Source organism: Astyanax mexicanus, chromosome 5 (assembly GCF_023375975.1).
Source record: "Astyanax mexicanus isolate ESR-SI-001 chromosome 5, AstMex3_surface, whole genome shotgun sequence".
NCBI lineage: Eukaryota > Metazoa > Chordata > Actinopteri > Characiformes > Acestrorhamphidae > Astyanax > Astyanax mexicanus.
Genome location: NC_064412.1, coordinates 55,211,695 through 55,224,510, shown reverse-complemented (window position 1 = coordinate 55,224,510; position 12,816 = coordinate 55,211,695). Strand labels below are relative to the sequence as shown.

General features: G+C 38.1%; 1 protein-coding gene across 1 annotated transcript; it reads left to right on the top strand.

Annotated features, from left to right (window-relative positions):
- The first annotated feature begins 7,595 nt into the window (after positions 1–7,595).
- slc32a1 (solute carrier family 32 member 1) lies at positions 7,596–11,895 on the top strand. Its single transcript, XM_007244169.4, has 2 exons — positions 7,596–8,544; positions 9,525–11,895. Exons 1-2 carry the CDS (start codon positions 8,140–8,142, stop codon positions 10,710–10,712), a joined length of 1,593 nt encoding a protein of 530 aa, XP_007244231.2. The 5' UTR covers positions 7,596–8,139; the 3' UTR covers positions 10,713–11,895.
- Positions 11,896–12,816: the final 921 nt, after the last annotated feature.

Genomic DNA, 12,816 nt, shown 5'->3' with positions numbered 1-12,816 from the left:
TTAATACTGTTAAATTTGTTAGAAAGAGTGAATATGCAAGTGATTTGAAGAGTTTTATGATCACAATCATAATCACAAGAATTGACAAAACTAAAGGCCATAAATGCTAATAGACATTGTAAAGAGTAGTGAGTTTGGTCACATACACAAATATAATGCTACATATTTGTCTAATAATGAATATTTGTCTAATAAATGATTCTGTGGGTGATGTGTTTTTTACAAAAGCAGGGACCTTTAGTAGGTTTACAGGGACGTGAAGTGTTGCTTATTTAATAGGAACGCTGTCTTCACATGTGTATATATATGGCAGAAATCGCCTCAGGCATGTTCTCAGCAAGCACAGCCCACTGTCTACACACACACACACACTGCTGAAACATGTGTTGTGTTTATTGATGACTTTCAGTGGGGAGTACTTACAGCTGCCCTGGGGTTAACTCTATATGCCACCTCCACAGAGACGGAGATGGAGCGCTAAGGTCAAGAGCAGAAATAAGCTCTGAAGTACAGATGAAGCTCTGGGGACCAATCAAAGTGCTGGAGGTGCCAAAGAATGCACTTATTGAGTATTTAGTATAATTTCTTAATTGGTGCATAAATAGTAAGTGTGTCACTTTGGTTGTTGCCAAAGTAATGTGGTTCTAGAAAGCCTTTTAAAATTTTGCCATTTTGCCTTTGATTTTTTTTTTTTGATGAGCTCACTACAACTATATCTATATTTACTACATTTAGCTGACACTTTTATCCAAAGTGACTTTCAAGGTTATTTCTATTACAGAGTTGTGGCCAATGTAGTGTCAGGAGTCTTGCCCAAGGACTCTTATTGGTGTAGCGGAGCATTCAATCACCCAGAACCCAGACTCTTGATTGCTCATTTACATCATTTACACATCATTTTACTTGAGTAACTATCTTTATCTATCTTGGACAGTGTTGTGTAAACTAAGATTTTTCAAACTGATGTTTTGTTTCATAATGTCTTTGATTATTATACTCCATTCTTTATTGCAACTGATTCCTGACATATTAAACATACACACTTCCCTCTGAACTCAGTTAAATAATAGTAATTTCCCCAACGTGCCTGAAATTTTCATTTCTTTAGAGCTAACATGTTCTACCAAAAGCTTAGGAAAATTAATGTAGGCGTAATGAAGAAGAACTCACAAGAAGAAAATGAGATGATGAGTGTTTTAGATTGGGTTTATGTCATAGTGGCACCTATCGTTCCAACTTTGAATCTTACCTTATGAAAACCTGCTTGATAGCGAGCCAACTTTCATTTTATTTCTAAAATACGTAGCCATAGTTTGGACACCACTGGCCTTAACCATTATGGCTGACGATTTTAACTGGATGACCAACTTTTCAACCATCTTGGCCATCAAAGAACCAAAGAGCTTAAACCTCATATCTTAAACCAGCTAGAAGCTAAAGTTAGATTTGAGCTGGATTTTTCAGCAGGTATCATAAGGTATCATATCACTGCTGCCATTGTTATTGCCTAGTTTGAGGACCTGAGAATTTGTACAGCAAAAGGAGAAAAAAACAACAACTCTGTGTCTGAGCAGTGTCTCGCACGTTGCCACAAAAATCAATACTGCCCATACAGTGTAGCTGTGAACTGTTCGGCAGGTGGCAGGAGTTTAGGAAGGTGTGACTGTGCTTTAGAAAAGAATAGATATTGATGTTTTAGATTCATGTTATTTGATCCGTGCTCGTACGAGAGCTTCTTCACCTGCTTGCTGTAATTAAAAGCAAATGCTTTGCGCCCAGTGAACATCATAACCTGCAGCACAATGTAAACCTTTCAGTTCATTCTGCGTGGAGAAGATGAGAGCTTTGAATTTCAATGAGTCATTCAGAGGATGCTCCCATCAGACAACATATGCAAATTAAAAGCATGCTTATTCTGAACGTGGGCACAGATACTTATTCCAGAAACGGGATGCTGGCACGTTGCTTTAAATATACCTTGTTAATTAAGAATAAAGGGACACTAAATTAAAATTGTGACCTGACTGCAAGCCTGTGCATAAAAAATAAAAAATAAAATATAAAAAGAAACACATATACTTTTAAATCTATTTAGTATCCTGAATCTGTGGCAAATTTATATGTAATGTTATTAGGAGGGCGAGAGAACCCTATAGCTTAGTGATAACAGGGTCTTTGACACAGAGGTGTTTAAAAACTCCAGCAGCACTGCTGTATCTGATCCACTTATGCCAGCACAACACACACTAACACCTTATACACCACCACCATGTCAGTGTTACTCAATGCAGTGCTGAGAATAATCAACAACAGCTACTCTGTGGGTGTTTTCCCTCCTGTGGGATCCTGAATATTGAAGAATAGGGTAAAAAGGGTGGATAATAATTAAAAATATGCACAGAAACAGATACAAGGCAATAAACTCTAATAATAGTAAGTAAAATAAGTAAGTCATCTATATTTATATATTAATGTTACAAACTATCAACAATTATATCACAATGTTCATATATTACAAAAAGCAAGAGACTAAAAATAAAAAAGTAGAGTCTTTAAACGTTTCTTAAAGACATGAGCCGATGTTAATAAAGTCTAGTTATTAGAACTACTGTATAATGAGTCTTCCTATATGCTCTGTGGAGCTTGATCGGCGTACACCCCTCCACAAAAAAATGTGTTTTAAAAAAATGTTTGATTTTTTAACAAAGTTGTATTTTTTAACAAAGCTACTTTAAATTTCATAATTGGTTTCAATAAATGTTTCAATGTTCAATAAATGTAGAACCTAAATCAGTTTCATGTTTCACAATCTCTGACATTATCCTAAATAAACAAAATTTACATTTCAAAAACAACACAGCAGAGCAACGACGAAAAGGAGGAAAAACTGCACTCCACGTTTCAGTTTATTATGCTTTGAAGCTGTAGCTGTAAGGCTTTTGTAATGGAAACAGATTGGTGTGTTGATTGTGTAGGCCCCGGGCTCTAGATCCCAGAGGAGCAGCCCGGTTTACTGTGTGTTCAAAGGAAAGGGCTAAAAGGCAATTACAATGTTAATGTGTCCAGGCAGGGGGGAGATAGCGGTCAGGTGATCTGGGGGGAACACACAAGGTGATGATGGAGTGAATGAAGTCAGGTCTGCTGAAATAATGATGTCTGGAGAATGCTCTGTACCCAGGAAAAAAAACGAAAATGGCACACCAAACCTGGACAAGCCAAGGGACAAGTATGATTACATATAGGTCATGGTAGAATAACATGTGATAGAAAGGTGGTGTTGTGAGAAAAGAAAGAAAGAAAGAAAGAAAGAAAGAAAGAAAGAAAGAAAGAGGCAGATTAAACTGTGTGTATTGTGGTTTGAAGTCTTTGGATAGATAGACTTTTTTGTGCAGTTAAACATTTGTCATTTGATGCCGGCTTTACAGAATGTGCAACTATGCATTTATATAATAATTTAGCAGTGCAAATTGTAACAAGGCAAACAGTGGACAAAACAAACTAGTAGTGCAGAATATGGTAAAACTAAAAAATAATATAATTGCATCTCAGAGGGTGTGTCTATTAAGTTACAAGAGTGGCTGGAATAAAAATGTGTCACACAGTTTATTGAGTAAAATAAGTGGGAATATAAAAAATAAAAAAGCGAGTTCTCTGTTGAGCAATGAAAAAAATAAATAAATATGGCAAATTGAAATAAATTCTTTCAAAATGTGTCGCTGCAACATTTGCAACCCCTAAAGGAAACGTATACAAGGAGCATGTGTTACAAAAACGATTCTCATAGCATAGTGGGACTTGCTCAGCTTGAGCAGAGCTAATATATTAGCTGCATCTCTCCTGGGAACTCATAATAGGCCATTAAACAGGCACATTAGGATAAATGAAAAGGCTTTTAAGTGGTTACCACAAGACCACCTGGATTTCACTCTCGCGGGGTTTTGAGTGTCTGAGTGTGTTTTGTGTGTATCAATGCACAATTTGGTTTGAAGGGGTTCCAGTTTGAAAAGGTTTGGGACGTGAATGTTCTATTCCAGTCTGGAATAACCAGCAACCATTTTTATGACCTGGTTTAGATTATGTTTACAGTGGCAATCACACTGCAGAGATAGCTTTAATTTCCAGCTCATTTAAGATCCAGTCAAAACAAATTTAGCGATTTTATACATTTGCGCACACCTGCAAAATTCAGCATCATTCGAGATATTTTTTAATACAACAAAATGTATGGTTAAAAAAACGATACGAAAATGTTACAATAATTCGATGTGCTACATTATAAGTCTTGTCTGCCCATGTATGTTGTTGTTGTTTTAACGTTGTTTCAACGTTAAAACAACATTTAATGTTAAATGGTTGTGCAAACGTTGACATTTTTGACGTTGAATTAACATAATGTCCTCAACCTTCTGCTATCTATAGGATTTTCTAATTTTGGTGAGCTATTGTTTAATTCACTTTTCAAAATCAACGTTGATTCAACTTTAATTCAACCATAACATCTACGTTGATCAACGTTGATTCCACGTTTATTCAACGTTAAAAATGCCAGCTGGGATGGTTTATTGAAGGGTGAACGTGTGACGTTGAATCAACGTTGCTATATCGACGTTGATTCCCATTTCAAAATCAACACCAAATCCAACGTTGATTCAGCCAAAACATCAACGTTGATCAACGTTGATTCATAGTTGCTTCAACGTTAAAATGCCAGCTGGGAAGTTTTATTAGCACGCTCCTGATTTCAAGGCGTTTTTTACTTGCTAATCAGATAATGTAGATGTGATTGTAATGCAAATCGTAATGGATTCGGAGAACAGCCAATGTGAGGTGATTGGCTTATTCAATGGTACCGTATCCCCGAGAGGCACGTGTCCTTTCAGTTTCTCTCTCTAATTGAAGCGTGTTATGTGTTATTTTCTGCTCTACTGCACTGCCACGGAGCTTTCAGTGGAAAGAAAATGAGGAATGAGTTTCTCAAAAAAAAGCTCGATAACGTTAAGATATAATAGTTGAGGTATGACCTATAATAACAAAAAACTACTTCGGAAAACAAAAATGGCTAGCTCTAAAAAAAGAATGTTTTGATTTGATATTGAAATACATAAATGAGAGCATCTGACATTTTGCTATTTTCTTTGTCTATAAAATCATAGCAGTTAATGAATTTAGCCAGGACAGGGCTACACCTCACTATAGCTTAGCTCAGATTGAATACACGCCAACTCAGTCATGTGTGTAATGGGAAAAAGCAGACTGCAGTAGCTGCAGGGATAATGGTGTGTGTATGGGGGGTACGTTTGTGAGGATGGGAGGGGGAGTGTGAGGCGAGATCCAGCCTGCATCGTCTCATATTTCGGAATGTGATTGACATTTCGGAGTTAAATGAAAAAAAAAAAAAATTAAAAATGTAAAAAATAAAATCACGGATCTAGATTTTAGTGACAGTATATAAGGAAACGTGGAAAGATTCTGTTACGAAAAAAAATAACAGCAGCAGCAGCCAAATACAATGACTGACTTGACTTGAAATATCTCTCCGGGGAAAACACATGGAGATTCGAACCGCGTGAGAATTTTTGCTTTGTGTCGTGAAGGAGGCTGCAGTCAGTGTTCTGGAGCTGATAAGATATTATGTACAAAGGGCCCTCTTGGGAGAAACACACTGCCCCCTCGTTGTCCTCTATAATCTTTCTGATGGCTAATAAACTGACTACTATAAATGGAGAGGACATTAGTTCTACATTACTGAACTGCTTTGTCAGCTCAGTTTCACGCTTGACGCGCAGGATCTCGCGTCACCCCCCAGTGTCCCTCAGTGCCTCTCTTCTCTCTTTCTTAAACCTGCGTTTTTTTAAAGCTATCTCTGTCATATGCCAGAGCTCCCCTCAGCCACCCTCTAGAACCTGCCCTGAAATGATAAAGAAAATGAAGAAAATAAAGAAATTTTCAATTGACCTAAACCTAAAACATTGCCCTTATATCAATACTTAAGAACGAATAACAAATCTAAAAAAGAATAAGGTGCGATGTTTATATATTACCTCATTTACACTATAAAAATCTCTGTAAAATTCCCCATGTTGATTTTCCAATATCAGTACAACATGCACCAAATTGTATTGATTGTTTATTGTTTAAAAAATAAAAAAATGAACTGTATCGGCTGATGTGTAAAGGCCATTCCCCTCCCCGCACGTGATGTATTAAATCAAAGGAGCACGAGTACATATCAGAGAAGGTCTGCAGTAAGCTGATAACAACACTGCGATTAACCTCCGCTCCCAAGGGGGGGTTGCGAAGCAAGAGGCCTGGGACACAAAAAGAGAGTCACAACAGGAAAAAAGGCAATGACACTGTAATAGATTCTGGACGGGGTGTAAATATCTATAATAAATATTGTAATCGTTATGTTCATTTTATGGTTATAATTGAAATGCATTTGTTCCTGTCGAACAAAAGAAAAAATCTCGAACTCATATTACTTTTTTTGTTGACATGAAGTCCGGAATTTTTAATGTTTTAAATCTTTTTCTCAGCGCTTTTGAGGCTATTCAGAACGTCATACAATTTCCACATCACGAATTGCTAAAATTAAATGTGGACGTTTTTCGTTTAGTCTTTTATCCTTAATTCAATGTGACATATTCCGCCAGTGACACAAATTGTTTTGACACGTCCCGAGAAACTCCACGATCCTTTATGCTACATGTATTCCTTAAGAATTATTTTGGAGCGTACATAACACTCTATATATTGTGTCCTGCATATAAAAATTAAATTTCCATATTTAAATTATTTTTATTCGTTTAAAAATAGTAGGTGTGCGACGCGAGTTTCATATTGTGAACTTTTTAGAAAAACTAAATGGCTAATGGTAATAACGTTTATTTAGTGTCCACAAAAATAACAACTTAAACTATCTCATTTATTGTAAAGACACCCTTAGAAATGTCGTTATTTTCATATAATTAAGCACTTATTAATTAAATGTTATGCAGTAAAGGAAGGTTTTTTAGAGACTGCTGTGATATCTCTAAATGTAGTCTATTGATAGTTTATTATAAAGCTAATGCATAAAATACAATTTCAAGTTCATATATTCGAATCTAATATCCAACAACAAATTCCAAAACGTTGTTTAATCCAGAAAAAAAAAAGACTTTTCGGCACGGAACGGCTCCTAACGAACATTTGAGAGGATAAGCCACAACAGCCAATAACAAATGTACTTTCCCAGCAAGTAGGGAGAACACTTCAGTCCAATTCCGAAATAGCGGACAGATCCCAAGATCGACTTTAGATGTAGCCAAAGAGATTTCACGAAAAGTCCCTCTGTCGGAGTAAAGAGCTCAAATGTCATCTCTTGTCCTGCAAAACATCATTCTACGCCAAAAAATATCTTGTAGTGGAATAGTTCCATCCTGTATGTTTTTGGAGTGGAGAATGGCAGTAAGGGTTTATAGATAATATATATATGGTTAAAGTTATGCAAGAATTGGATCTCGGATGTCATTGGGTATTGCAACAAGGTATATTGTAAATTATAAAAGGGGGAGGAGGCACAAGCGCCTCCCTCAGAAATGCACCAAATCTCTTTTTCCTTTTTTTCCTGTTGCGGGGTGGCGGCGCGCTCTGGAGTCCCGGACACGAGCTTTACGCAGCAGCGTCTTCGCATTGGCAAGCTGACGATGACGCGTGCCTCCTCCTCACCACCCATCGGCTCCCGCGTACTGCATTGGCACCAGTAACGCTTACAAAAAATCACGACTGTGGGAACAGTGGCACGGCGAAACTGTAGCAAAGAAAGTGCGTCGAAATAACCTTATCTTTTTACGCACGGGCTGCCTGAGAAGAGCTGATTGCACCTGCTCAATGCGCAACGGTTCCTGAACAAAGGAGACGCGCGAGGACACGATGCAGGCACCAGGTTCCGACCTCTGAAGGTGACATGTTCCACGGAATTATCAGTAACACCGCCCGCGCTCTCAAGGAAAACGGGAGATAACGACTGAACCCCTGAAGAAAACGGTACGCTTTCTTTTAATGCGCAGGCGAAGCACATTTGCTTTTACCTGAAGTTATCAAATCTGAAATATCCTAATAAAAGGTGTGTGAGAAAACTTCTCTAAGAAATCAGCAATGGCGACATTAATTAAAAGCAAGCTCTCCAACAAGCTGTCCAATGCAGCCACGACGGTTACCAATAAATCACAGGCGAAGGTGAGCGGGATGTTCGCCAGGATGGGCTTCCAGGCCGCCACTGACGAGGAAGCGCTGGGCTTCGCTGCCTGTGATGATTTGGACTATGACCACAGGCAAGGGCTGCAGATGGACATTCTTAAAAATGAGGAAATGGGAGGAGAGGGCGGCGGAGACATGATGGGAGATGGCACTATGGACGGGGACAGTCATTACCAGAGAGACGGTACCGGTCCCCCGCCCTCGGCTTCTAAAGATGATGGTATGTGTAACGAACTTGCGACTGCAGATAAGCCAAAAATCACTGCTTGGGAAGCCGGCTGGAACGTTACCAACGCCATCCAGGTAAGAGAGCGTTTTTACACTTGTGGGGTACGAAAAAAAGGAGGTACGAATAAAGTGATACATAGAAAAGAAATGCATGTATACATAATATATACATATAGGTAAAAATCGATTGAACAAGCAGATGGTAACTATAAAGTAATACAGAGAAATCCCCCCCAAGGGAAAAATAAATTTAATTGTGAACATTCTTGTAGACACCGAGACAATGTCGTGTGAACGCGTGATCTGAACGCCGTCAGGGGAATTTTATCGGGGACAGATAAGCCAGGTTTAAACATTCTGTTTTGTATTAAATGTAGTGTGCATAACTATAAAGGTAATATATAGTGTTTGATGCTATGATGCGTTCTATATCAGTGTCGGTCGTGCGTAAAATTGGGTCGTGCGCTTTTTTTCTTGCCGGAGGCGGGTCCACCACCTCAAAAAATCTACCTGCAAAAAAGAAATCATGCACTTGAATGCTCACTGTCTATTCGTATTCTAGATAGTGTACAATTCTATTGGTTTAAGAAAAAGAAGTCACACGCGCACACAACAGAGCTACACAATCATCACGCACATTCACGTTTGAACATGCACATCGTGTCCTCTCGCTGCCCGTTGCGTCACTGTCTGTCTCTTTGATCTATTCTGATGACGACAAAATGAAGGACAGTAGCTTTGCTCACAGCGAAGTGGAATACCCACTGATATCAATCCTGAAGAAATGGCAACCGACCCATGAGCGTTCCTCAGAACAATAGCAAAACAGACAATATAAACATATATACATATATGTTAAACATATATAAACATATATATATATATATATATATATATATATATATACATAATACGATCACGACGTTATCTAAATTATCCAGAAATCAAGAAATATTGCTCTCATCAGATGTAACATGGTGTAAAACTGTTATTACAGATATTCTTGTGCATTTTATCGTATTTATAATAACTCTGATGCTGTATTTTTTTTACAGGGAATGTTCGTACTAGGGTTGCCGTATGCCATCCTCCACGGCGGATATCTCGGACTGTTCCTGATCATTTTTGCTGCTGTGGTGTGCTGTTACACGGGGAAAATCCTCATCGCTTGCCTCTACGAAGAAAACGAAGACGGGCAGCTCGTGAGAGTGAGAGACTCGTACGTGGACATTGCCAACGCTTGCTGCGCGCCCAGATTTCCTGCGCTCGGAGGCCACGTCGTGAATGTTGCCCAGATCATTGAGCTCGTAATGACCTGCATTTTATACGTGGTAGTGAGTGGCAACCTAATGTACAACAGCTTCCCCACCCTTCCCGTGTCCCAGAGGTCATGGGCCATCATCGCCACCGTCGTTCTGTTGCCTTGCGCCTTCCTCAAAAACCTAAAAGCCGTGTCCAAGTTCAGCTTGCTCTGCACCCTCGCTCACTTCGTCATTAACATCCTTGTAATAGCTTACTGCCTCTCAAGGGCACGAGACTGGGCTTGGGACAAGGTTAAGTTCTACATCGACGTGAAGAAATTCCCTATTTCCATTGGCATCATCGTGTTCAGCTATACCTCGCAGATTTTCTTGCCGTCGCTGGAGGGGAACATGCAGAAGCCCAGCGAGTTCACCTGTATGATGAACTGGACTCACATTGCTGCTTGTATTCTCAAAGGCCTCTTCGCTCTGGTGGCCTATCTCACGTGGGCAGACGCAACCAAGGAGGTCATCACAGACAACCTGCCTCCCGGAATCAGAGCCGTGGTCAATCTGTTCCTAGTGGCAAAGGCGCTGCTCTCATATCCGTTGCCATTTTTCGCTGCTGTGGAGGTGTTGGAAAAGACTTTCTTCCAGGACGGAAGTCGTGCGTTTTTCCCAGATTGTTATGGGGGCGACGGGCGACTCAAGTCTTGGGGTCTCTCTCTTCGATGTGGCCTTGTGGTGTTCACTATGTTTATGGCCATTTATGTGCCACACTTTGCGCTCCTAATGGGCTTAACGGGGAGCCTGACGGGGGCAGGCCTGTGTTTTCTCCTGCCCAGCCTTTTTCACCTCAAGCTGCTGTGGAGGAAGCTGCTCTGGCACCAAGTGTTTTTTGATGTCTCTATTTTTGTGATTGGGGGTATTTGCAGTATTTCTGGTTTCATTCACTCCATGGAAGGCCTCATCGAAGCATTCAGATACAACATACACGATTAGATCAAAAAACGCCAGAAAAAAGGCCGTATGGTGAAATGTTACAACGCACCCACATCTAAACAAAGAAATTTCCCTACAATGTACCCTAATCATTTTCCATTCAAGTGCAAGCGACAAGAAAGAACATGCACTGCTTGTGCGCGTCAATGCACGTGATGATGTTCAATCAATAATGTTCAAAACAACAATACTAACTAATTATAATAATTATAGAATAACAATAGCACAATAATAATAATAATAATAATAATAATAATAATAATAATAACAATAAAGCAACAATAATGCCAAAAATAGACACACTGATCATGCAAAATAAATGCTTTTACTGCAAGAACCGCTTTTATATAGTGTGACATCCGAACAATGACGCATTTTCCATCTTTTACATTAGGTGAAGTGTTTACAGGAAACATCTAAAATCTAAAAGAAAACCGGTACGGACTCAAAGTTTGTTCTCATTACAAAAAACAGTCCAATTAATATCACAATTGGTGACATTATGAAAGATCATCTTAATGTTGAGCGTCTTCATTCCTTGAAAAAAATCACTCCATAAAATAAATGGACCCTAGATATAATAACGTGTAGCCCAAATCCGATGAGAAGGAACTCTAAAATTCTGTTTGTAGGAAAATACAGAACACCATTAGCTATGCATTTTGAATGTATGACGTTCGTGTGGTATTTAATATATTTTAAGAAATCAAAACAAAAAGAAAAATGTTTGGTTTATGAACAGAGGTTGCAGACTACACAAGAAGCAATTCCTTTCCACACCACAAAAACGCTCCAATTTAACATAGAATAATGGCACACACAGTGCGTTCCGGAGAAATACAAAAAAAAATAGAAAATACAAAAATAATAAAACTCGATTAATTCACTATCGACAAATAATGTAATTTGATCATTGCTTCCCCCTTAGCGTTAGGCTAATTTTCATGTCCTTCAGAGAACATTTTAAATGTTATTTGGACGAAAGTATGGTGTACGAATATCTATTCTAAAGACTTGCAAAAGACATTTTCATTTTGTGCCATCTAACGGGTGCTGTGGACATGTTATAAAACCGTATGTGTAGTGTTATTGTGGTTCAAATGATGGAATGTATATTACAAAGTCGTTCTCATATATCGTGAAAATGAATATAATTAAAAAAATAAAGAAACACGTGAACTTATATTGTACAATTGTGCTTGAGTTTCTGTGAATAAAACAAGCAACGAGAAAGAATGTATTTTTCATCCAACACAGAATAAAATATCAAGAAACCAAGAAAAAATAACACTCTCAGAAATTTATTGAAAACGTTTTTTTAGCAGTGTATTTAATTTCCTATTTTGTTTGCGTTTAAAAAGGAAGTGTTAAGTGTTTGTTTCTGAAGGGCCTCTGTGACGATTTTCACATTCCAGCACATTTATTTTACCTAATTTAGTTACTTATACATGAATACCATGTAGTCAACTACTTTGACAATACTTATTTCTAATAAGAAATATTATTTAATTGTACTTTATTTTTATAGTTTTGCGCTGGGCATATAAAGCACATGAAAAAAAAAAAAAAAACAGACAGCGAGGAACAGATTTTTGCTGCAGGCTCGAATTTACCAAGTAAAACCTGTATGAACTTGATGAACACTGGGAACATATGTGCCCACTTTAGATTATTTTGCCAACGAAAAAAATGTGCAGTGCATATTAATAATGCACTGCTGAATAATCCCATGATTAACAGTCATTAATCATTTCAAGATTATGACATGGCAACATAACATAACACAGCATATTCTAGAACAAGCAGGGTTGATCACAAGCCATCAAACCAAGCATTTTGCACCAGGAGTGGCATAAAGTTATCCAAAAGCAGTGTGTAAGACTGTTGCAGGAGCAATTTCATACGTTTTATTGAAAAGACTTTTCTTTCATCTAGCTTTATAAGTCACAAATTGAATTGAAATAATACAATTTTATAGATTTGTAAGTGTTGTTGAATTTGGATTATTATCTTTAAATTACTTGTGAGAAATATTAATGGGATGCCTGACTCGTTTGTCTGTTTTTTTGTGTCAATTTATTAAACATGCACTTAAATTCATATC

Coding starts and splice junctions, on each gene's coding strand:
- slc32a1 (XM_007244169.4), top strand. CDS start 8,140: ATGGCGACATTAATTAAAAGCAAGCTCTCCAACAAGCTGTCCAATGCA. Junction 8,545..9,524: donor ACGTTACCAACGCCATCCAG/GTAAGAGAGCGT, acceptor TTTTTTTTACAG/GGAATGTTCGTACTAGGGTT.